Genomic DNA, 24,982 nt, shown 5'->3' with positions numbered 1-24,982 from the left:
ATTTCAGCTGCTTTTAGGATTTAAAAAATGGTCCAGATGCATTCCTGTATTTCTTGAAAAAGGGCGTGTGTCAAATCTATACTTCCAATTTTGTTCACATAGTGTGTGTGTGTGTCTGATGGTACAGCCTGTAGACTACAGTTTGGAGATTTAATCGTGTTTTCTCACACTATGGTGAGTGCTGACCTCAGCTGTACATATTTACACCCAGAAACATGAAACCTACAGAATCACACACACACACACACACACACACACACATACACATACATAAACACACAAGCACACGCACATGAACACATGCACACTCGCGCGCGCACACTCACACACACACATACAGAGAGAGAGAGAGAGAGAGAGAGAGAGAGAGAACAACTTTATTACTAAGATTCCAGACAATCAATAAAACTGAAATACCTGGATATTTAAGCACATAAAACACATAACGCACACTGTATAATGTTTAATCTGGACAACGAACAATGAACCAATAAGAGGGAACACAGTCATAAAAAGACAAACATGACGTATTTTTAATATCTTCTTTTGAACTGAACGCCTATATAAATAAATCCCACAGAAAAGGGGGAAGGACTGATGTTTCACTGACCCGGTCCTGGGACACTGGGCGCTGTCTGCTTGTTAGACGTTGTTACTGCTTGAAGGGAATACGACAGACATTCTTGTATACTGTTCCTGTGTAATTTGTGTAGCGTTGTGTTATTCATCCTTGTAAACATCTCAATCTGAGTACAGAGGCAGAGCACTTTTAGATCAGAAGGATGCAGTTTGCCAATATTTTCAGGAGTCTCTGCAGAAAATCCATTGAGATTCCATCAAGATTATGGCTCAGTATGCAAAATGCTAAGCTCATCTACATTTGTCAGTTCTTTAAAACTGACCCTAATATTGGCAAATACGTTAAATATATTTACATTAGTATATATACATATTGTAGCGAAATGAAATAATTCCTTCCATCTCATGATGAGGCACAATAAAAATCATATTTTAGGTCCAGGGTTTTAATAGTACTGTTCCAACTGCATTAATGAGTTGAGGAAATGACAGGATAGCTATGTTACCAGTATGTATACAAGAGTTTGTGTAGCCTTTATTTATATGTGTTATATTTATATTTGTTTATATGTGATATCATAAGTAAACAGATAGATAGATAGATAGATAGATAGATAGATAGATAGATAGATAGATAGATAGAGAGATAGAGAGAAAGAGAGAGAACCAGACAGACAGAGAAAGAGAGAAAGTGGCTAAAGTTGTTTTTCATCAAATGTGATATTCTAATCCTAACCATCAGAAAACCAAGACATATTTTGAAGCCCAAACATGTATTTAGCCTATCATGGGACACAGACTTCTAATGATTTGTTCTGTTTGTTGCAGGGTGACCTAAAGCTGGAGCAAGTTGTAAATCAGGCTGGTGTCACCGTCTCTGTGTGACCCTGTTCTCCCGAAACCTTTAGCATAGGAGTGAGATAAACCAAGCTGTATCCATGACAACAAACAAAATGCAGCCTTAGTTATGAATTCTTTACATAAAAAAAAAAAAAATCAGTGTATTATGATAGTCAGTTCAATTCAAGTGAAACACACTGTTACAATGCAAGTCAATATAAACATATTAAATAACTCAGGTTGAAATCTGCTAGCTAATCCGGTCATCCTAACAGTTTGCTCTTGGTATCTTTCTGTCCTCTTTTTCCATACATCTTAGCTTCACAGCTAGTCCTCTTCCTCAAGTACCACCTCAAACAGCTCCTCTGCAGGACAAAGTTTATCATAAGCTCCAGTGTCAAAGCCCTTCTTGGCTGCATTAGCATGCCAAAGGCCCTCAGCTCCATTGTGGAGTACAGAGAGAAGGGGGGTGGGGGGACAATTACTCTCCCTGCTAATTCTTTTTATCCTTTTCAAAGGGCTGGGTGATTAGGAGAGGAAAGTTTAGATTTCCTGAACTTGAAGTGGAAACGCAACAGTGACAGACGTATTGTAGGACTCAATCCACATCAGGCAGGGAGCGGGGGAGTGTGTGTGTGTGTGTGTGTGTGTGTGTGTGTGTGTGTGTGTGTGTGTGTGTGTGTGTGTGTTGTGTGGAGAGGGGTAGAGGATCTGGAGGCCTGAGGTACAGTACATTGACTGATCAGCTCTGGTTTCACTCCACACTAACTGTATTCTATAGTCACTCCACACTAACTGTATTCTATAGTCACTCCACACTAACTGTATTCTATAGTCACTCCACACTAACTGTATTCTATAGTCACTCCACACTAACTGTATTCTATAGTCACTCCACACTAACTGTATTCTATAGTCACTCCACACTAACTGTATTCTATAGTCACTCCACACTAACTGTATTCTATAGTCACTCCACACTAACTGTATTCTGTAGTCACTCCACACTAACTGTATTCTATAGTCACTCCACACTAACTGTATTCTATAGTCACTCCACACTAACTGTATTCTATAGTCACTCCACACTAACTGTATTCTATAGTCAGTGCTCATTCAGCCCCTCAGGAAACATCTTTCTCTCTCTCACACTATCTAACAGTTACAGAGTCACACGGCACCATTAAAATACAATACAGATGGAAGTGCCATTCCAATAAGAATGTGAAACATGATTTTAAATGAAAAACAAGGTAAACTAAAACACCAGCCTAGGAAAAGGGGACACACTGGTATTGGTTTCATAGGAAAGGACTAAAGTGAGAATGTAATTCTCACTTAATGCCATATACAATACATAGAAGAAACATGAAACTGTCGCACAGTTCTAGGAAGTTACTAAGTTGGCGTAATTAGCAATCTTTAGTCTGTATTTTTTTGTAATTATATAACATTGATGGTCAATGTAAACAACTGTTGTGTGAAAATCTGAATCAAAGATACAAAGTTTTTGTGAGACATTTTTTTTTTCTCAGAAATGATGCGTGTGAATGTGTTCGTGTTTGTGTGTGTGTGTGTGTGTGTGTGTGGGTGGGTGTGTAGGTGGGTGGGTGTGTATGAGTGAGCATGTCTGTGTGTGCGTGCGTGCATGAGTGTGTGTGCGCGTGCATGCATGCATGTGTATGTGTGTGTGTGTATGAGTGAGCATGTCTGAGTATGTGTGTGTGTGTGTGTGTGTGTATGTCTTGTGTCCTCTTCCCAGGGCTGACTCATCCACCTTCCCTGTTTACTTATTTAGGCCAGAGAAGTGCTCTGGAAAATATGCGTCGTCTTATAACTGTCCCTTTGTGAAGCCCCAGGTCTCTGTAATATTTCTCACCTGGGTGAGACACTGCTGATGCCAGAGAGAGAGAGCCAGTATCCCATTAACTCTAACATCGCCGAGCGTTCGACCAAACCACGAGCCATACAGAGCACAAAGCACACCACACCTACACAATCATTGACTCAACTACCTCCAAAACTGACTTAAAACTCCTGTTTTTGTGTAAATCTGAACATACTCCTTTTTCACTGTGCTCAGGTACCAAGGCCTAACAATCACATTAGCACTGACAAAACTTAAAGCCAAGCTGGGCTCAGAAATTGTAGCACTATACACAATACCATAACTATGACAGAAATCACAAATCATTATATATATACACACGCACACACACACACACACACACAGACACACAAATAAATAGATAAATAAATAAACAAATAAATATATATACTACTACCCCCCCCCACACACACATATATATATATATATATATATAATGTAATATTACTGTATGTGGCACTGGGATACGCCATTGTTTGGATTGATAAAGGTGATTTGGATATGTCTGCATGTGTGTTTGCGTGTGTACGTGTGTATGTGTGACTGAATGGCAACCTCAGGTAAAAGAGTAAGAAGTAAATATTTTTCATCACTCGACCATGGATTAACGAATGACTGTTTGCGACGAATCTGTGGAAAGACGTGATGTTAGACAGGTGCAAATACGGAGAAAAACAAACAAAAGGTTTTATCTGTTTCATATACTGCATAGTTGGGTGGCATTAGGCATAAACATGAAATACCAATCTATCATCAAGTCAGTAATGTAAATAAATTGTTGGTGACACCACCGAACTTTTGTGTCATTTCTCCCTTCTTGCTAAATTTTTTTGTTCAGTTGGTTGACTGGTAAGACATCCAGTTTCCTGAGTAAGCTGGGAGGTTGTTGAGGGAAGGCGGGGCCTTGCCTAGGTGAAGTGACGGACATTGGAGGACAGGAGGAAAGTGCTCTGTGTCTGTGATGATACAAGGGGAAAAAAAGGAAGAGTCAGCTGATTGTATGGAGTGGAAAGGTGTGAGAGTTTCTCTGCATTTACGGGCTCTAGTGCAGAGCTGTAGGAAGTGGAGTAGTAAAGCAGCCCCACTCCACGGCCCTCACTCAAATCCAAGTCCATCTGACAGACAGAGGATGGTTATAGGGTTATAATGGTGGTGGTCCTGTGTGTGTGTGTGTGTGTGTGTGTGTGTGCGTGCGTGCGTGCGCGTGTGTGTTGGGGGTGGGGCAGAGAAAATATACCTTTGCATCTGCAATTCCAAATGAATTCTGGCTATACTTATTTCTTCTATTTTTTCAAATTGTAAATTTATTTCATTTTACAACTTTCAGCAGTCTCATGTCAGCAAAAAATATATAACTCTAACTCTAATATTACCTTTTCTAAAGAGGAGAGAAGAATATAACAGCAACTACAAATAGCAAAGATGACTGTAACAAATAACAAAGACAACAATAACAACAACAACAACAATAAGAAGAAGAAGTAAATTTGGCTCAAATAGAATCAAATTTCATTGCTAATAATAAGAACCTGCAGAATTTATGCCTTTTAAAGCATTTCTCCTAAAGAGAGCTTTTGAAGTTAACATAAGTCATCATACAACCACAGTTGTAAGCCTTTTTTTAAAAAAAAAAACAACAACAACAACAACAAAAAAACAAAAACAAAAAACAAAACAAAACAAAACTATGTGTAAACCGGCTAGGTCAGAATGACAAAAATGCACCCATTAAAAACCAATAAACAGTATCACGTTTTCCTAAGCTGTTTGACTTTCTCAAACTAATAATAAGTAATTAGTTAAGATTTTAATGGTTAACTCCCAATTTATCAAAAAACTTATATTAGTTAGTCTCCAGATTAGGTACGTACGTTAGTAGCTATACGTTAAAAAAGCTAGAGTTAGTCGGCCCCATTAAGGAACCCCTCATATCACCTCTGGGCCATCCACACTTCGACAAGTACAGGAACACAAGACGCGTCAATCGCCGCTACCTGATGGCCTGTCCCCAGTAAACACAAGATTTCTCACGTGTGTATTTGGGACAACAAAAGATTAGCATTATTCGCAAATATACAACTGAGTTCAAAGACTCCTAGGTTGCAGACGCTGTCTCTCTTCCCTTCTTTTGTTTTCAAGGAGAGTGAAATTAAGAATAAAGAATTTAAAACAAAAAAATTAACGGGTAGGCCCGATTTTTTCCAACGTCTATTCCGTTCGCACAAGTCACAGTCTGAAGCTCAAACGGCATTTTTTTTTTCTTAATTTTTATTTTATTATGTATTCTGATAACTTTAGGATTTGTCTCATGGGGTACACTTGTATCACCAGTTTTATGGTAGAAATATTACTGGCAGTAAAGGGTCACATAGTCTAATAAAGGCTAACTAATAAATCAAAATAATTTGCCTATATTGTTATTATCATTATTATTATTATTTGGAGTGAATATTCAATATACAATTTTCCACAGGACTAATTACAATTGGGGAATTCCGACGGAGTATATGAATACAGATTATTTTACTTTCCGTTTGCAGCGACAAATTATCTGAGACCATTAGGCCGAAATGGGCATGGTCTGTCGCTGTAAGTCACGCCCATTATCAGCGTGAAGTCTCGCCAGACATTTAAAAACGACGCAGTAACACCAAATTTACGAAGATAATTTGCTGTCAAAGCAGCGGAAACATCAAGAGCCGTATTGTGGCGACATTACGATCGGACTTTCACCAAGCTTACTTTTTTGGAAATATGAGTTCCTCCAATCCCGATCAGCGCCTGGACCATCTCCTAAGCGCTGTCGAAAGTGAATTTCAGAAAGGCAGCGAAAAAGGTGATGCCTCCGAGAGGGATATTAAACTCGGACTGGAGGATGCGGAGTTGTGGAACAAGTTTAAAGAGCTAACTAACGAAATGATCGTCACCAAGACTGGGAGGTATGTGCCAACTTTCTCTGGTCGATCTTTTTTAGCAAGCTATCTTTTAGCAAGATATTTCACTGTGACATTCTTAGATACTTCAGACTGGAAATTGGTTTTTACATTTCATTTTACATGTAAACTAGTGTCAAAATATGGCCACACACGGAATAACAAGCAACGGAAAAACGCTCAAGCAACGGTAAAACTCAAAGAGCCTGTCACGGCAGCTAGTGCCATCCTATGTTCACTGTACTGTAAATGGGCCTAACTTCAGTTTAACGTAACGGAGGCGCGTGCACCTCAGTTACTTTCCAGTCACAGTAAAGAGTAGCTGAAGTTTATATATGAGATCACAAAAATACTAGCCTATAGCAGCCAGTGTCTGCTAAATAACTTGACTGAAATAGCTTAACATACCTTCACTTTTTCTTGTCAGGCGAATGTTTCCCGTACTGAGGGTTAGTGTGACCGGCCTAGACCCAAACGCCATGTACTCAGTTCTGCTTGACTTCGTGGCGGCTGACAATAATCGCTGGAAATATGTCAACGGTGAATGGGTCCCCGGCGGAAAACCTGAACCCCAGAGTCCCAGTTGTGTGTACATTCACCCAGACTCGCCAAACTTCGGGGCGCACTGGATGAAAGCGCCCGTCTCTTTCAGCAAAGTCAAACTGTCCAATAAACTCAACGGGGGAGGACAGGTAAAACCCCGCTTGTTTTGCCGTCTTCCCTGACCCATTGTTGCTAATTGTGGCATCTGTATTCGTATGTAAATGACGTTTTGTCAGCTTATTTGAGGACTTGCTCCCAGCCTTTGCTCTATAATCCTATACCTATGAGTAAAACACGTTTTTAGTTTAACATGCAAATATGAGTGCATTTATTTATTTAAATTCAGAGGATCAATAAAATATTGTTACATGTTTTCTTCATGTATTTTTATTATTATTATTATTATTATTATTATTATTATTGTTATAGTATATTTTTTCCTTCTGTTGTCTATATGACTGAATTAATATTTATATTTGGTTTGTTTTAGATTATGTTGAACTCTTTGCACAAATACGAGCCCAGGATACACATTGTTAAGGTTGGAGGGATTCAGAAAATGATCAGCAGCCAGTCTTTCCCAGAGACTCAGTTCATTGCCGTCACGGCCTATCAGAATGAAGAGGTGAGGATCTCTTTACATCCGAGTGGCTCTAGATCCATGTTCTGTCCATTTACAGCAGTGCGTTAGTGTGTATGTTAAGACTCAAAACTGTTTTTATTTGTAACTAACAACAATCATATTTCCTTCATTTTAGATCACAGCTCTGAAGATTAAGCATAACCCCTTTGCTAAAGCATTCCTTGATGCCAAAGAGAGGTAAGAGAATAAAGATGCTAAATTTATTAAAGGAATAATTTTTTAAAAATATATTTAAAAAGAATTTTGATTATTTTCTTTAATATACTTTAAAGTTCCGTGCATGTCAATATATTGTGAATATATGAAATTAAGCACTGTTATTTCCTTTGAGATTGATTTAACAAACATAGACTTGTCTTTCAATTTATGCTGCTATCCTTGTTGATTACTATTATTTTCAAACCAACAGGAGTGATCACAAAGAGGTTCCAGATCACAGCACTGACAATCAGCAATCAGGATACTCCCAACGTAAGTCTAAAAAGCATTAACCGGCTTTCAGATTAGTTACTGCAATACCATCCAGTCAGTGTCTCTGAAAAGAATCCAAAGTTATCATCAGAACTGAGTTGATCTCATCTCTTGTGGTTTGTTCCTTCCACAGTAGGCGGATGGTTTTTGCCCAGTAACGGCCCCATCTGCCCCAGTAGCAGCCCTCCCCAGTTCAGCGGGGCCCCTGCACACTCCTCTTCATACTGTGAGCGTTATTCCAGCCTACGGAGTCACAGAGCAGCTCCTTACCCCAGTCATTACCCCCACAGGAGCACTACAACAAGTAAGAGACACTAAGTCCCATCCAGCTGTTATTACTGTGTTAAAAGCACGGCTGTGTAGTTTTAACTTGTTTCTTAATTACTAGTACATGATTTAAGAACCTCACTTAAGCATGTTAAAAAAAGAATAGGATTGTTTGTGGCTTTTTAAAGTTACTTTGCTCCAGTTTGCGGCTACAGGACTAGTAGTGAAATTGATCCCCATTTTTTTTAAACAAGAATTGTCCTTTTTTTCTTAGACAATTACATGGACAACTCATCTGGAAACCTTGGTTCCCATGATAGCTGGTCAGCTCTGCAGATTCCAAACTCCAGCGGTATGGGTACCTTGGCCCACACCACAAACACCACATCCAACACCAGGTCAGTGTGCATCCTCTGTTCTCACAACAAACAATGAAATACAGCTCATTTAAAAAAACGAATGCTTTTCTCTGTGTTTCAGTCTTAGATCACTACTATTGTTAAACTGTAGCATGTTTGCAATAACTTTAACATAACAGCAGTTTCAGTTGTTTCCCTCATTTATTCAAGAATCTTAAGATTGTTTAACTGACTCAAGAGAGGTTTCAGAGTCTTAGAGACCCCCCCCCCCAAGAGAGTCATTATGTTAAAACTTCCGGAGAGTTACAGCTACATTCCAGTGACAAATACCTCTCTTTTTTTAAGACTGACTGACTAACTCTCACTTCCTGTGTGTCTTTGCAGCCAGTACCCCAGCTTGTGGTCCGTTGCTGGGACAACCCTTACCCCTTCAGGCTCAGCGTCAGGATCTATTGCTGGAGGTCTGACATCGCAGTTCCTGCGAGGTTCCTCCGTGTCTTACTCAGGCCTGACTCCTTCCCTTCCTGTCTCCTCACCCTCTTCCATGTACGACCCTGGTTTGAGTGAGGTGGGCGTGGGTGACGCCCAGTTTGAGAGCTCCATCGCCCGGCTCACGGCCTCCTGGGCACCTGTGGCACAGAGCTACTGAGGAATCATCCGGATCTTTGTGCAACTCCACCACCTGTCTGCAAACACACACACACACACAGCTCTTTCCTATAGAGCTGCCAGCTGTAAGAGACTTGAAGTGAGGTGAAGATCCTCTAAAGCCTAAGTTAGCACCGTCCCGAACTGTCCGATCCAAATGTCCTTTGATAGAATAGGATTTCCAAGGAAAATCTTGTTTCTTCAAGTGGAGAGTGTACACAGTAAGGCCCAAACCCGGGGCATTGGATAAAGTGTGCATCTTTATGTAAAGAAAAAACAGTGTTGAGCTGTTGTTATGTATAGACACTCCAGCGCTAGACAACAACAACAACAACAACAAAAAAAACAGCTTTTCTGATTTAAAGGGCCATTTCTAGAACTCCAGAAATGGAATTCAGTAGTAGTATTATTATCTAAAGATAAATAAGACGAAATGTAGCCATTGACTTAAAAAAAAAACCTGTATATGTGTGTAAATAAATATAAATTAACGTGCATTCTCACTGTTGGTCCTATAAATGTAACTGCTGAATGGTATGTGTGATCGTTAAGGAAAGAAGTGCCTTGAACTCTCTTCGAGTTGCTGAGTGCTGACAATATATTTCTGCTCTGTTGCTTAAAAAAAAAAAAAAAAGAAAGAAAGAAAGAAATCATGTGTAAATATCTATCTATTTGTATTTGTTGGACTCATTGTGAGTTTTATTTATGTCATTTTAATAATAAATTAAATTTCATTTTTTTGGTCAAGTCATATGGCAGTTTGTTTTCCTTTCGCATCCGTTTCCTGACAAATATAAAGATACTTCTGGACCTTTCCTGCAATAAATGATGTTATAAACATTTTTTTAAAACATATATTGATAAGGCCAGTAAAATGGCTGTATATATTCCCTGATGATAATGAGATACCATGTAACATCTCTCTTCATATCACACAAGTGTCATATCACGCAAGGTCGCTCTACCCTTGTAAGGAACCACACCAAATGCACTTTGTTGAGCTGTAGTTCATTTTCTTATAGTATGAGAGACTAATCTGATTCGTTATATAATCACATAAACATGCACAGTTGATCAGGTGGCACTGAGAAAGTGGCAAAACACTTTGTCACACCCCACCCCCCCAAAAAGATTTCTCTTCTTATGAAAAGCAATAAAATAAAGGCCATAGCAGAACCCTGAGATTATGTAATCCAGAATGTGGCTTAGTCACTGCTCAGCCTCACAGCCTTTAAAGCACTGTTAATAAAACGACACTAAACTGGAAGTGTCTCGTAAATCCAGAGCCACACATTCACAGCCACGCTTCAATTTTTCTTACATTCGACATTTTTGCATAACAGTGTAAGGGTTTTTTTCTCTCTTCGCTCTTATCTTCTTTATACTTCTCTACTGTATCTGTTACAGTATCTATTCCGATGTCATGGATCTGCCCCCTTTAAATTCAGAAGACAACCTGTCGTTCCAAGAGCAGTCGAAGAACAACATATCTTCATAGCGCCGCTAAGTGAATTTATATCGTCTGAATTGTGCAGTAGATAGAGGAGATGGAATAAGGAGGTGGCACAGTTAGGGAGAACACTGTTCATGTAAAAAGCTTTGAGCACTCACGGTGCTTTGTTAAAATCTGCAGGATGGTGTGACACAAGGCCAACACGTTTTAGATTACACGTCATTCAAAAAAGGAATGAAAAAAAATATAGAATATTAAACCGCAAACGGCTCTGACAGAATAGCACTAAGGAGAGAATTAAAAGACGAAATGTCATAAAACTTCAAAGGAGAATCTCCACCCCCCTCATACTCATTAAACTGAACCCACAGAACCTGTTTTCTCTTTTCTTTTCTTTCTTTCTTTCTTTCTTTCTTTCTTTCTTTCTTTCTTTCTACTCATACACAATGCACTTTTCTTCGTATTTGATGCCTACTGTATTGTAAGATATTATTACTTCTACTGTAATGAGTAATGGACAACCAGTGCATTACAAAATAACAAGATCTATATGAAATGTAAGGACATTTGCAAAATTTGCCATACACATGTAGACAACTGAGAAAACCTACTGTACAACGGTCAAACGCAAAACCAGAAAATACCTCTATACAAAATTAAGATTCCAACATTCAAACTTTTTATTCATTTTGGAAACGAACAAGGTTTTTGCAAAAACGGTATAACAGAAATCCATGCGTTGAAGCACATTCTTTTGATGCCAGTGCTGCTGAGTCCCTGTGCTAAAGATAAACACTTAATAAAAACCTAACCCATTTGACTCAGGTCTGTGAGTGATGGCAGGTGATCTCAGCGGCCAGGTCCGGTTTGACAGGTCGGAATAGCGGCGATCCCAGAGCCGTGATTGAGCACTCCACACCAGGGCGCAAATGAACCAGGCAGGGTCACGGGGCCACCGGCAAACAGTAATGAAGGAGCAATGTGTCAGCCAGCTGGCAGGGCCAACCATGGCGAACCCTGTGTGCTCAACCCCAGAGCAAAGACTTCCCAATGAAAAAAACTTTACCTTTTCCAAATAACTCCCGAGTCTTTACTGCTGTGGGCTGCACTTTCCCTCAATGCTGCATTGTTCCACTGTAAACCAATGGCTCTGATAATGGGTACTGATGTCTGATGTAAGTTTTGTGTAAAGGACTTTGTCGATTTACTCTACAAGCAGAAACAACCAAAAGAAAAACAAACAAAAAAATTGTGTGTAACCACTCAAATGCTTGAGACACAAAATATTGACCCCAGTCACACTATTTAACTTTTAAATGTGAAAGGTTGTCACCTCAGATATGGGTCTTATGGAATTAATACCTAACAGCAATTTCCCTGATCCCATACACACAGATATAGAAATATATCAATTTAATACACACAGTTCAAAGCAAGCAACTTGCTTGACACAAAATGACTGAGGTACACAGCAGCATTGAACAACCGAGCACTGTAATGCTTCCAGTCTTCATTCACACTGAGAATTTTGGCTAAAAGGGCAACACACACACACACACACACACACACACACACACACACACACACATACACACACACTTATAGCCTGCTCATTTGAGACCAACACAAAAAGACCCACTGAGATGAGAGAGCCCTTCCCCGTGGAGTTACGGCTTGTGTGCGCGGTCACTCAAAACTCCACAGCGGAGTCTTTTGTTCACACAGAGGTCCGTGCGCACGCGGAATCGAAACACACAGACTTCTGAACTATTAAGGATCTGAAGCTAAAGGGACCTGATGTATTTGTTGGTCCTGGTTAAGGATTAGCTTTTTACGGACCGGCCCCCTTTTCTCCTCCCCGTGGAAGTGTGTGTTCCAAATACGCTCTGGAGAGTGTGCTCAACACCCAGGTGAGGAGAGACGGGCACCAGGCTTCAAGCTGAGAGGACAAATGAACTATGATTGGGCTCTGAAGTGTGCAGCTGGAACTCATAATTAGATGTTTGGAGTACCCCCTTTGAGCTGGGGCCTATTGGCAGGGATGTGACATCTTGAAGCTAATGTTAGCTTCTGAGCACCAACCTTCTGGTTCTTCTCTGAAGTTTGTGGTTTGTGGCCTGTCATGTGCATTTTATAATTCTGTATCGTTTATACTGCACCAGCAATAAGATGCCCCCATTGTTGCTGAAGAGAAAGAAAAAAAAAAGTACCCTTTCTGAACCTGAACTAAAAACTGTACAAAAAAAGGAAGAGTGTTCAGTGATTTTCCCCTGACCAGAATCATGTGTTTTTCTCACATCATCACTATTTCCAGGTAGACATCACCAAGCAGCCTGGGTATGAACACAAGGCCTGGGTAAACAGCACGATTAAGAATGTGAGTCACAGACGTAGACTTTTCTGGGAGATTTATGGACGCCCGCTGCCAAAAAACAAGTCGTCAAGTCTGGTCCGGCCCGTCATCGGAGGGACGATGTGTTTGCCCGCCGCCCCCCCTTTCGCCCCTGCACTCGGGCCAAACTTCACCCTCTGATGTCTGTGTGCTTTCGTTAATGAAGAAATTCTCATACCTGGGTGAGACATTGCTCTCAGCTGAGTGGATTCTGCCTCCCCTGTCCCAACTGCTTACCCCAATCCAGCATAGGCTTCGGCCAATAATACTCCCACACAGATGTGCCCAATCAGAAAGCCAGCTCTTAGAGGCCAGTTGCCTAGCCGACTGAGGAAAAACTCACAATAAGTTGATTCTGGTATAAAGCCTCCAAGAAGCAAAGTGAATTAAAGGCAGATAGAAGAAAAACCTTCTAATCTTCTTAAAAGCGGCAAATGTAGCTAAACGCTAACCTCCAGTTGGGACTAAGCCATTCACTATTGGCTGAAGAGAGTCACCATCATCAGAAAAGATCTCATGCTTTATCTCTCAGTTCTAACAGGAAGCATTTGTTAATGATTGAAAGGAATGAAGGGCAAGGAAAGGAGGTGTCTTTCATATACACGTTTAACCGAATTTGAGATATTTCTTCTACAGCAATTGATGTTACAAACAACAAAGTAAGAATGAACCTTTAGGACACGTATGTGTCATTTCACATACAAGAAACACTTGCTAGCTGTCATAAGCTAATGTCTGTGACAGCCACCAGTAAGATGGTAACTGACACTCTCACCATCTTGACAGGGCTCGCCAAGTTAGCTGTAGACAGTGGCACAATGTCGAAAAGAGTTGTAAACAAACTGTCTTCTCTGCTCAAGGCCATTAGCAGTGCTGCAAAATGCACTGCAGAGCATGAGTGAGAAACACTTTTTGTTGTTGTTGTTGTTGTTAAACAGTGTTACACAACATTGAACAGAGCCCCAGGAAACCCTCCTTTGATGAGTTTTAGCTCCATGTTTCCTGGGTGAGAGTTTAAGTAATACGTTCATAACAGAGACAGCATATGCAGAGGCAGAAGGTACAAGCTGAAAGGGAATCTTTTTCTATCTAGGCCTGTAGACAGTTTTACACCTTATGTAGTTAAAGTAACTGAGAGCTGGCGTCCAGTGCAACCTGAATCTCACGGTTTATTTTTATCCAACCCATCTCACATTGAGTTATTGTTACAATGATGATGATAGACATGTCACAAAGCGTCACTCAGTCATTTGGTAAGACAAAAATGGAAACTTCAAATGTCTGTCCACCAGGGACCCACACAACGCGTCACATTGTGCATCTAATGTCTCCCTCTTGTGGTAAAATACTGATTAACTCAGGAGGTGAGGAGTCTTTGACATCAAGCAACTCATCCCTAAGCATGTTCAGAGAATTCAGCTCCATTAGAAATGTTCAATTAAAATTAAGTTATAAGAACATATAATGAAGGATGACCACTCATTTCTAACGGTGTAGTGTTATTCCGAATGTACTGTCCCTTATCCTGAAAGGACAAAATTTTGCAAACTTGTTTACTTGATTAAAGGCTCACCTCAGATTATTCCAAGTGTGGTCTGTGAGTTGCAATCCGCATATGTACCAAAGATGAGCTGACAGTATAATACAGTAATGACCAGCTACCATCATACCACATCTGACAAGAGTCTGGAGATTTATAAGAAGTGTAATTTGAAATATGCCCATAAAATACCTATCTGAAATACATCAGTTTATAGGAGCTATGCAAAGTATAAAAATCTAGGCTATTACCTCGATTAGCTAGTTTTATGTAAGAATCTATTTCTTGCAAAATCACAATTACTAAACGTAATACACGCTACACAGCAGTGACCCACACAGCGCCGGATAAAACCTCGCAAAGCGTTTTTGAAACGAAGACGTCGCTCACGGTTATAATGGTTCACATGTGCCGTGAAAAACACACCCATTATGTAACCGCAGCACGACAATTCTATTGGTCATTCAAAAAAAAAAAAAAGAAAAAAAAAATAGAAAAAGAGCCTTTGGCCCTGTTCTCATCCAAAAACAACAGTCAGGATCAACGACCCAGAGAGCTACTGAAAACCCTTCCCCTGGCCTTCACCCCATCCCTTCTCCTGTAAACTCTCATTTCACAGCTGATAAAAATGAAACGGGGAACATATAAAAACACTCCAGGCAATCACTTGGCTGGTTCAGAATTCAAGATGAAAGTAGTAAATTCATTTAGTGCTCTGTTTTTCTTACGCTCTCTCTCTCTTTTTTTTCCCTGCTTTCCTCGCGGCAACGATTCAACACAAGCATCTACGCATAGGGTTTGAATTAATTTATTTAAAAAAAAACCAAAACCAAAAACAACAAGAACAAACAACAACAACAAAAAAAGAAAAAAGCAACGATAAATCCAGCTGGTTTTAAATTGTTGGAACACACCAGCATTCAGAACAGCTCTCAAACAGCTCTTTAGCATTCAGAACAGCTCTTACAGTGATAATGGGTAAAAAAAAAAAAAAAAGAAAATTCACTATATTGTCACCACATGACAGAAGAAAGGAAGGGAGAAAACGGAACAGAAACATGAAATGAAACAGGGATATAAGCTCCACTACAAGCATCAAGCAGCCTCAGGGTGTCCCCAGTCTGAAGAGTGGCTTTCAGTCGGTCAAGGCGCGTTGGGGGTGGGGGGGGCGTCTGCTCTCAGCTGAACTTGGCTTTAGAGAAGTCCATCTCAGGATGCTGCTCCATGAACCTGGGAGCACAGAGAACAAGCAAGAGATATGAGCGCAAGTCCGAAAGACAAAACAACAAAAACCCACGCATAATATTAACCGTTGACCCTCTTGATAAAACGGATGGGTGTTCCATAAGGCTTCTGAGACTGGCCAATGTTTCAAGGCTAAATTAATCAGGTCATATTAAATAATGATTATGTCAGTATGATTCACCAGTTGTTTACGATCAACGACGATGACATAGCTTACATTAGTCCACAGGATGACGACTGTTCACCTTTACCGTTGGGCTCTCTAACTGTGTCAAAGAGCGCGCGATAAGGAGACTCGGCTCTAACCTCCTGACAGGAAGCCGAGACGGCTATACGTCATACGCGGCACTCCCTACAGCTGTACAATAGTAACCCGAGGTTGGCCTTCCTCTGGAGAGGACTAGGATCTGTCAGGTTAATGACCCTGGTAAGAGATAAGAGGTGTCCCTGTGTGTCTGTCTCCGCTTGCTCCTTTCAACCGCCCCGCGGTCTTATGGCCTGCACGTATATGGACGCTTACACAAACCCGCTTCCCATCACTCATCGCGTGTCCCGTAACCGACGCGTCTCCATGAAGTGCAGTCATTCCACCCTTAACCTTTCACCCACGCTATGGTATTAAAGCATCACTACATCTTACCTCCTGTCTTTATTAAGAGCCTGTCTGTTTTCTGTTATGTATTGTCTGTCGGTGCATTATGAGGTCACACGCTCTAAGAGGCTCTCGCTAGCGGATGAAAAATACAGCAGAATCCTTGGTATAATATGGAGTCGTGTGGAAAAACAACTAGCTTTGTTGGTGAGGGCCAAGCAATAAAGAAAAAAAAAAAAAAAAAGAAACCCTTGCGTGTTTGCCGGCCAATCAAAATTGGTTCAGCTTTTGTTTTGAGTAAGGTGTCAAGAGCGCCTTGCGCTGATGAGGTCAAAAGCAGAGGGCAAGTCTGGCACAGATAGCTCTGAATGATTTTATGACGGCCCTTTTAAAGCTGACCTGGCCTTGACAGCCAACAGTAGGCTTTAATGGGACGTCTCCCTGGCCCTTACCTTTGGCTCTTCACATTTCTCTTTAATTGGCTTTACACTGGCTAAAATGTCAGCACATGTAATGTTTAACTCACACCTATGCACATAAAACATTCTTAAGTAAATATCTGTTTTAAAAAAATAAAAAAAAATGCAGTGAACTCAAGAGCTGACAGGGCATCAGGATATAGTACATCTCTGAGGATCTAGTTATTATAAAACAGAGTTCGCCGACATACATCTCCACTTCTTATATCGACAGAAGAAATATGCTCTCGTTGTAAGTCGTCCCGCCGTGACCACAGCCGCGGGGTGAGGCGTCGTAAGGCGCGGACAGAGGCTGCCCCGTGGTCGAGGGACAGGTGAAGGGAACAGCGCAGTGTGACATGGGTTGGGCGTCACCTACTTTTTCAGGATGTCCTGCTTCTTCTGTTCCTCGGACGTGGGCAAGCCCATGGACTTCTGTCTCTGGTCGTACATCATCTTCTCCACCATGCTGCGGGTTTCTCCGTCCAGGTCGGACAGCTGAGAGGACAGAGGGAGGAGGGCGGATAAAGGAGGCAAGCAGAAGGAGAAGAAGAACACAAGAGTGGGAAGATCATGTAAAAGAACGGCTTTTTTTTTCCCTCTAATGTAAATTCATTGGAATGATATAAACTCAGAGCAGACACTGATATGGTGTGGTTCTGTTTCTGATGACGATTCTCCCGCCCAATCAAATGCGTGGGGATGCTCGGTTATTTTCGTTTCACAGTGAAGTCGGGTATTCCTTAGAGCGTTAGGCCCTGTTTACACCTTGCATTAAGATCCGATTTTGGTGATCTGATGACAAGTGGACAGCCCTAAGTACATCGGTTTACACCTGGCTTTAGAATCCGTGTCTTGAGTGACCACTTGAGATCGGATCTCACTTCCCCATATGCAAATAAACACGTAAATCATTTCCAACAGGTCACCCCTTTCACTGAATTTCAGTTTTGCTTTTTTGATTGGAGATGGTGCTTATGACATGTGAGATGCCGGATGAATTTGGTGATCACGGATCGCTGTTTTGGGACATTAAGGCACGTTAAGCTGTTTTGATAAAATGGGCGTCCATATAGAGGAAAACGCTTAGCTTGAGGTAACGACCATACTCCTAGGATTTCGATTTTGATTTTCTGACAGGAGGAGGTATTTCTGACAAGAGATGGCTGAGAAAAATTCGGTGATCATTGATCGCAGTTTCGGAACATCAAGCCACGTTAAGCTTTTTCATGCTAAACATTGTTGTTTTTACTCGGCGGACTTCCTGTGCCTAGTGTGTTGGAAATTAGAAGAAGAAGAAGGAGAAGAAGAAATCAAAACAATATGAATTTGCTTGTTGTTATTGTTGTTGCCTGTTGTCGTACTTTAATATGACGCCGTTGGTGAGCGAATGTGTACATATGCGAATGAGTTCGTACTTCAGCGTAAGCAGAGGATGTCATTCGCGTTTACACTGCTATAAGAATGTGGTCATATGCAGTCCAGACCACCTCCGGATCTTGATGCGACCTCAATGCGCATTTGAAGCGTTTACACCGTACTTTTGAGCTGTCCGCTTGTGATCGGATCACCAAAATCAGATCTTAATGCAAGGTGTAAACAGGGCCTTAGAGGAAAAGAGGAACTGTGAGCCTGGTTCTTGGTACTTACCTTTGAGTTCTCTGGGCAGATTTTCTTGGTGTTGATCTCAGGGTCTGTGCTCACCAGCTTATTCCACCATTCCATTTTGTTTATCTGAAGAACATGAAACAACATTATACTCTTTAGATGTCAGTTCATTTTAACATTCGTTTGGATTGCCAACTGGCAAAAACAAACAAACAAACAAACACAATAACCCAAACATTATGGGCATGGTTAACTAGCATTTACTTTAGATGACAAATGACTGATAACTCTACTGCTACCAAATGTAGCAACAGAGTCTGCAATGAAACTGGACACACAGGTATTTCTGTCCTGAAAGACAACTGAACTATGCCGTGACATCTCTATAGGGACTACGACTAACACATGAGCTGTCAGTAGCTGTTTCCTACAGAACAACAGTAGCAGCCTAGTGGTTACTGGACGTGACAGTTGCCTTGTACTTATGGAAACAGTCCATTAATCAGAGGGCTATGGGTTTTAATCTCAGGCTTGTACCAGAAACGTGCAACCTCAGACATAGTAGGGAAAAAAAAAAAATTGCAAGTCACTTTGGAAAAGAGAGTCAACTAAAAGGAATGTAATCGAAACCATCAAACGGTCCATAAAAGGTATACATTAGGCCATCTTTTTTTTTTCTCTTACCTTCTCCAGGTGGATGGTGACTACCTTGCCGTCCTCGATGAGCCAGGAGCTCTCCTCCACTTTCACCTCATTGAACAGCTGTCCGTCAATCACGGGGGGGTGCCCCTTTAGCCCCACCTTCAGAGAACGCCTCTGGACATCCACCACCACATCTTTCCCCTTCAGACGAAACTTCACATCAAAAGGCACGACAAGCTGGGGATGTGAAAACAAAGAAAGGGACATGGGACAGGCCTGGTCAGTAAAAGCTCACGCTTTAAGGGCGGCCGAAAACATGGCTGTAGAGGCATTAAGAATGTATTAGGATTGATGCCCGTTTAAACAGTTCACCTTTGTTGACCTAAGAGCACATTAGGACAATTGCTACTTCGTAATTAAACTTGTAACATAATTTTTCTCAGGTTAAACCAGAAGACTGACACCTAATCTACTTTTTGTTATCGGTTGGTTTTTGATATGCAGTACGTACATCCACGCGGAACTGAGTGATGCTGATTGCATGGAAAGTTACAGGTGCCACTATTAATAGAGACTTCTTTAAATAGCAACAATAAACAACAGAGTAAACTATTTTAATAGTCTTAAGCATGTTTAAGATAATGAAACCACAGATCAACATGCCTGATCAGAAACCAAGGTAAGCGACAAGGCCACGCTTAGAGTTATAAAAGGCCCCTAACGCAAAATACATTACCTATACCAATACAACTTAAAGAAAAAATGTAAGAAAAGAATACCTCACTGCAACAAAATTAAGCAAGTTTGCAATTTTACAGTAAGACACATATAAATAAAATTCTTTTATGACAGGGAAAAATCACTTCTGTTGTACACTGGGGGGGGGGGGGATCAGAATGTACTAAGAGCCCTGCATACTTACATCCACTTCAGATAAGGTCTGTGTCCACCTGTAGTCAGGCAGGTCTGCACCATTCCCAGAGTTGGGTTTCATTTTGCCTTTGTCTTTCTCATCTTCCTCTCCTTCTGAATCAGACTGGGGATGCCAAATCAACGAGAAATAGTCACGGTTCAATCGCTCTCGAAAAAAAAAGGTCACACATGACCAAATTCATTGTCGTATACTTCACAAAAAAAAAAAAAAAGGCGACCTACCCCTTTGTCTCCTTTATCTGCCGGAGTGGCCGACTTATTGACAGCTTCTTTCTGTTGTTTCTCCTCTTGTTTCTTCTGCATCAATAAGTTAAGAAATCGAGTCAGAATCAAGCGAACTGAAATTTCTCTGATATTTGCTGGTTATTGTTAAACAGCTTAACAGCTTTAACAGGGTTTAATTTAAGGTGCTTTGAATACTCCATTACAATTGGTCAGTGGGAGATCTGTATAAGGACTGCTAAGTAACGACTGAAACAAAATCTTGCCATCTCATAGTATTATTTCACTGTACACAAAATCAAACATATATATACACATACACACACACACACACACACACACACACACACACACAGACATATATATATATATATATATATATATATATACACACATATGTACATAAACCCAACACAGAGCTTAATAAATTGGTCACAAATAAAGCTGGCTAGGATGTTTGTGGTTGCCAAGAGTGGTTCCTAGGGTAACCAGTTCAAACAAAGAAAGGCGGTCCCCAGTGATGCACAAAACTGAAGCAACAAGGAGATGTTTTGCTTAGCAATACAGAGACTGTAGTTCAAAGCCAGAGGTCTGGCTAGCAACCACATTTCTTGTTTGAAATGTACAATACCTCTGAACGAAATAAACTAAAACTATGGCTGCCACAATTAATCGACAGTACTGATTAATAACAGATAAAGGTAAATAAGTCAAGTTGAATTTTAATTTTTGTTGTTGTTTGTTTGCTGTGTTTCTATGCGTGTGCGCCTTAGAATGTTTCAATTCAGTGCTAATACATGTCTTTAACACACTGCTCAATTTCAGTTTCCTCCATTGCAACACTGAGGTCTATAAGAAAGGAAGTTTTTTTTGGGATGTTTTTTTTTGGAGTAGGTGTACTGATGCTAAGTAGTTAAGACTAGAAGTACTCCACAGTCTTGAACTTTCTGTTGGTGCATTTTTGCCGTTTCATTTTTAATTGTTGCTGGTTAGATCCTTTAATTATTACAGTTTCCTGGTCTTTACTGGAAGGCTGCTGTGATAAAGTGCAGAAAACTCTAATAATTCAATAAAACAAAATATAATCAAACAAAATATAGACATAAGTCTAATAGTATTATTTAGGGGAAATCATTATTTAGATTAACCGCTGTATCAACAAAATAATCAAGAGATTAACCACTTACAAAATATTCCGTTATACTAACCCTGATTAAAACATGATATTTATTAATCATTTTTTGTCGGCAGCTGTAAAATAACCACATTAAGTATGGGTTATATGTATAGTATGTATAGTTAAGGAGTCAACTGTTAGAGGACAAGTCTGTGGAGGTCTGCTGTTTTTATCTAATTCTCTTGCTATACGCCTGTACGTTACTTCATAGACATTTCCTTTCTACACACAATACCACATTTTCAAATGGTATCACCACTAACTATTAGAACTTTATAACTTATTTATTAACACATGAAAGTTTGTCAGACCTTTAAGATGTGTTCATGAGCCAAATGGAGAGCTATATCAATAAACCAAAAGCAAAGAAGGATCTCACACATACACACACACACACACACACATACTTTATATAAGAAAGAAAAAAACACTTAAAGTTCACCTGTTCTATTTCAGACTGAAGTCTTTCTGCTTCTTCATCTGTCAGCTCTTTGATTTTAGGCTCGTCATCCGTCTTCCTCCTCCTCTTCTCCTCTTCCTCAGCGAGCTTTGCGGCTCTCTCAGCTTTTTCTCGCTTCTCTTTCTCTAGTCTGGTTTGTTTCTCTTTATGGACTTTCAGGGCTAGCTGACTGTGATGCGCAAAGGCCTCCTTCACCAACTAAAGGGGGGAGAGAGAGAGAGAGAGACAGGGTCTAAAAGGTTAACAGTGTAAAATAATACTATATCACAGAAAGAAGGACCAATCAATATATAAGTTAAAAGCTAAGTACAACAACTGAGTCTGTCCACTGTGTCTGTGTCTGGGCAAATCCCTTTCCAGAAAGATGGCTAAGGCCTGGCTTGACTTGTTGTACATGTTGGGCATTTACTTGTCTCCATTTTGTGGTATGATCTAAATAACAACATGTGATCTTTATCTCTGTGCACAGTAAAACCACAGAGGAAACCATATATTAATAGGTTTATCAACCATGAATTATAATTTTTAACAATTGATCGCCAGAGGTGGTGGAGAGGAAGGTCCGACCGACTCACCTTCTCAGGTGCTCCAGGTTCTCCTCCCGTGAAAAAGTCTGTTTTACGCCGGAGAAAACTGAAGAATGTGTTTACTAACTGTTGGGAAACAGAAAGTGTTCGTTAATAACAGCATTTTACCGTTATACGGCTGCATAAGATGACGTCAAAAAAGGTTAAGCTAATGTTCTAAAGGAACATTACAGAAATTCCTTCATTAAGCTAGATGTACATCTGTTGGGGAATTTACTTAATGTTAGTCAGTCCAGAGACATAACAACCCCTGCAAAGGAGAGGGGCTGTTATCAGATGGAGGATGCTCAGGTCGAAATTACACATCTCTCTGTCACACTAAGATATTATTAGCAACATAGCCCATAGGTATCCTGGCAAACACTGGCCAATATTACTGACCAGATACCAAAAAGGCTATAAGCGATATTGTATGTTTGCATATTGTATATCTAAATAACAACCTCAGTGTTGCGAACTGTTAACCAGCCCGACTGTGCTGGACGCTGAAGATTTTTATAGCTTACTGGCAAACTCCCCAGGCATTGCTCCACACTACAAATGAGCTTAACATGCTAGCGGGGGCTAGCAATGGGCTAGGAACACAGTTAGCTAACTGAGTTGTTAACCATATTTTACCTCTTGCACCCCGCCTTCATGCTGTTGAGCCATAACTAGCAGCATTCCATCGTACTTCTCCTCTTCATCACTACCCATTTTGGTTGTCTATTGGTGCTTTAACAACAAAACAATATTAGAAACCGCTACCAGAGAGACCAGATTCTGTAGAATCACGTTCCGTTCTGATGTAGCCAAAGCTTCCGGGCTACAAAACTTACCCAGTGGTTAACAAAAGCCAATGAGAATAGTTAATATTTGACTGACACACAGGAAAGCCAACGTATTGTCAGCGTGAAAACGGATGTGTTGCAACCCCCAGGTTCAAGCATGCCCGGGTGTAACAGGCGGTCTATGGAGAGGGAATATTCTAGAGACATGTAGACGAATCTACCACGAAAAGTATAGTTAGCACACGGTTTGTCATAATAAGTGAACGAAACGTAAGTTGGTGTGCACACACTATCTATTTATCTATCCATCTATCTATCTATCTATCTATCTATGTCTGTCTATCTATCTATCTATCTATCTATCTATCTATCTATCTATCTATCTATCTATCTATGTCTGTCTGGAGTTGTCTATGACAACCTGCTGGATAAAATTTCACTGCCTGACCTGGACAGTAACTGAAACTAGATTAAGACCTGCACAACAGCTGGCACCCCCTCAGAGAATACATTCAGTTTAATCAATTGAGCGTATGTGAGTCTGCGGTAGGTACTCTAGAGACACAATAATGGGACAGAGAGGACTGTATTTCAGACATTGTTTTGCTGTCTGAAACACGCATCAAGTTGATGATCAGAAACGCCTTAACCGAGGAATAGCTACAGTATATACAAATACAATAATTTGTCTGACCACAGCTTACTGAATAAATGTAAATAGTAATATCTGATGAAGTTTGCCTTGCCTTGACACCTACTATCTTATTAATTCAAGATTCTTTTATTGTCATTTTATCATGCACTTGCACACAATCAGGAATGAAATACTGTTCCTCCTATACCAACAGTGTACATTAAGTTAAAAAAAAAAAGAATTAAAAGAGATTTTAAAACAACATATATCTATATACAGTATACAGTACACATATACAATGCAACTCAACACACATGGTATGCCAAAAGAGCAGAAAATTATCAATATATATTTGGACAATAAAGGAATGTAGTATTCGTGATCCTCACAGCCTGGGATATGAAGCTGTGTAGAAGCCTGGTGGTCCTGGTACAGATGCTTCTGTATCTCTTCCCCGATGGCAGGAGAGACAACAGGCTGTGGGAGGGGTCCATGATGATGCTGGAGGCTCTGCAGGCGTAGCACTGGTTGAAGATATTATATATCAGAGGGATTCTACAAAGGTGAAGGGTGAACTGTTTGCTTGAATGAAGCGTTGCTCTTAAATATGGCTTGGTATATATATATTTTTAATAATGGTTATTCCATTATTCTTAATGCTGATCTGTGTTCTTGACACTGATATTACTAATGCTGACTGATTACATGATTGCTGAATGCTGATTCTGAGAGGTGTCAGTGACCGAAAGCTTGTGACTGCTGTGACCCACATAACGTACCTGTCCAGCGTGTATCTCCAGGACTAAAATTAGGGCTGTAGGTGACCGTAGGCCATTAAAGCAATCATTTTCGAATATGTATTAGATGTGGCCGAATGCAGCCTGTTAAAACTACAGTAAAACCATGGTTACGACATCATTTCTTTTACTGACATATTTTTTCATGTACTCATGTTTATCTTATCCTTATCTGAAGTATAGATCAGAATACTATTTATAGTATCACCAGTAAGATTGAAACATACCGCCCGCCCGCCCCCCCCCCCCCCCCCCCTCTAAAAAAGACCTTTGTATCAATGTTGTTTTGTTGAGTATTTGT

The 24,982-nt window shown here is 40.4% G+C and overlaps 2 protein-coding genes across 3 annotated transcripts; one reads left to right on the top strand and one right to left on the bottom strand.

Annotated features, from left to right (window-relative positions):
* Window positions 1-6,061: 6,061 nt before the first annotated feature.
* On the top strand, window positions 6,062-9,172 carry tbxta (T-box transcription factor Ta). The gene is made up of 8 exons (XM_030789360.1): window positions 6,062-6,246; window positions 6,668-6,932; window positions 7,274-7,408; window positions 7,542-7,603; window positions 7,836-7,897; window positions 8,031-8,201; window positions 8,439-8,562; window positions 8,908-9,172. The coding sequence occupies exons 1-8, from the start codon at window positions 6,062-6,064 to the stop codon at window positions 9,170-9,172; spliced, it is 1,269 nt and encodes a 422-aa protein (XP_030645220.1).
* A 6,255-nt stretch (window positions 9,173-15,427) lies between these two features.
* nudc (nudC nuclear distribution protein) lies at window positions 15,428-23,238 on the bottom strand. Of its 2 annotated transcripts, none has more exons than XM_030789010.1 (9): window positions 23,099-23,238; window positions 22,469-22,546; window positions 21,876-22,091; window positions 20,257-20,331; window positions 20,024-20,137; window positions 19,144-19,338; window positions 18,502-18,585; window positions 17,231-17,349; window positions 15,428-15,786 (listed from the first exon to the last, which is right to left on the bottom strand). In XM_030789010.1, the coding sequence occupies exons 1-9, from the start codon at window positions 23,174-23,176 to the stop codon at window positions 15,735-15,737; spliced, it is 1,011 nt and encodes a 336-aa protein (XP_030644870.1). In that variant the 5' UTR covers window positions 23,177-23,238; the 3' UTR covers window positions 15,428-15,734. The 2 variants fall into 2 exon arrangements, with proteins under 2 accessions (XP_030644870.1, XP_030644871.1); XM_030789011.1 differs by having other exon boundaries at window positions 20,257-20,328.
* Between the last annotated feature and the right edge of the window lie 1,744 nt (window positions 23,239-24,982).

Source organism: Chanos chanos, chromosome 12, assembly GCF_902362185.1.
Source record: "Chanos chanos chromosome 12, fChaCha1.1, whole genome shotgun sequence".
NCBI lineage: Eukaryota > Metazoa > Chordata > Actinopteri > Gonorynchiformes > Chanidae > Chanos > Chanos chanos.
The sequence above is the reverse complement of the archived record's forward strand: the minus strand, read 5'-3'. Positions and strand labels throughout refer to the sequence as shown.

Coding starts and splice junctions, on each gene's coding strand:
- tbxta (XM_030789360.1), top strand. CDS start 6,062: ATGAGTTCCTCCAATCCCGATCAGCGCCTGGACCATCTCCTAAGCGCT. Junction 7,604..7,835: donor TTCCTTGATGCCAAAGAGAG/GTAAGAGAATAA, acceptor TCAAACCAACAG/GAGTGATCACAAAGAGGTTC. Junction 8,202..8,438: donor CCACAGGAGCACTACAACAA/GTAAGAGACACT, acceptor TTTTTTTCTTAG/ACAATTACATGGACAACTCA.
- nudc (XM_030789010.1), bottom strand. CDS start 23,176: ATGGGTAGTGATGAAGAGGAGAAGTACGATGGAATGCTGCTAGTTATG. Junction 22,092..22,468: donor AACCTGGAGCACCTGAGAAG/GTGAGTCGGTCG, acceptor TCCCCCCTTTAG/TTGGTGAAGGAGGCCTTTGC. Junction 20,138..20,256: donor CAGATAAAGGAGACAAAGGG/GTAGGTCGCCTT, acceptor TGGCATCCCCAG/TCTGATTCAGAAGGAGAGGA.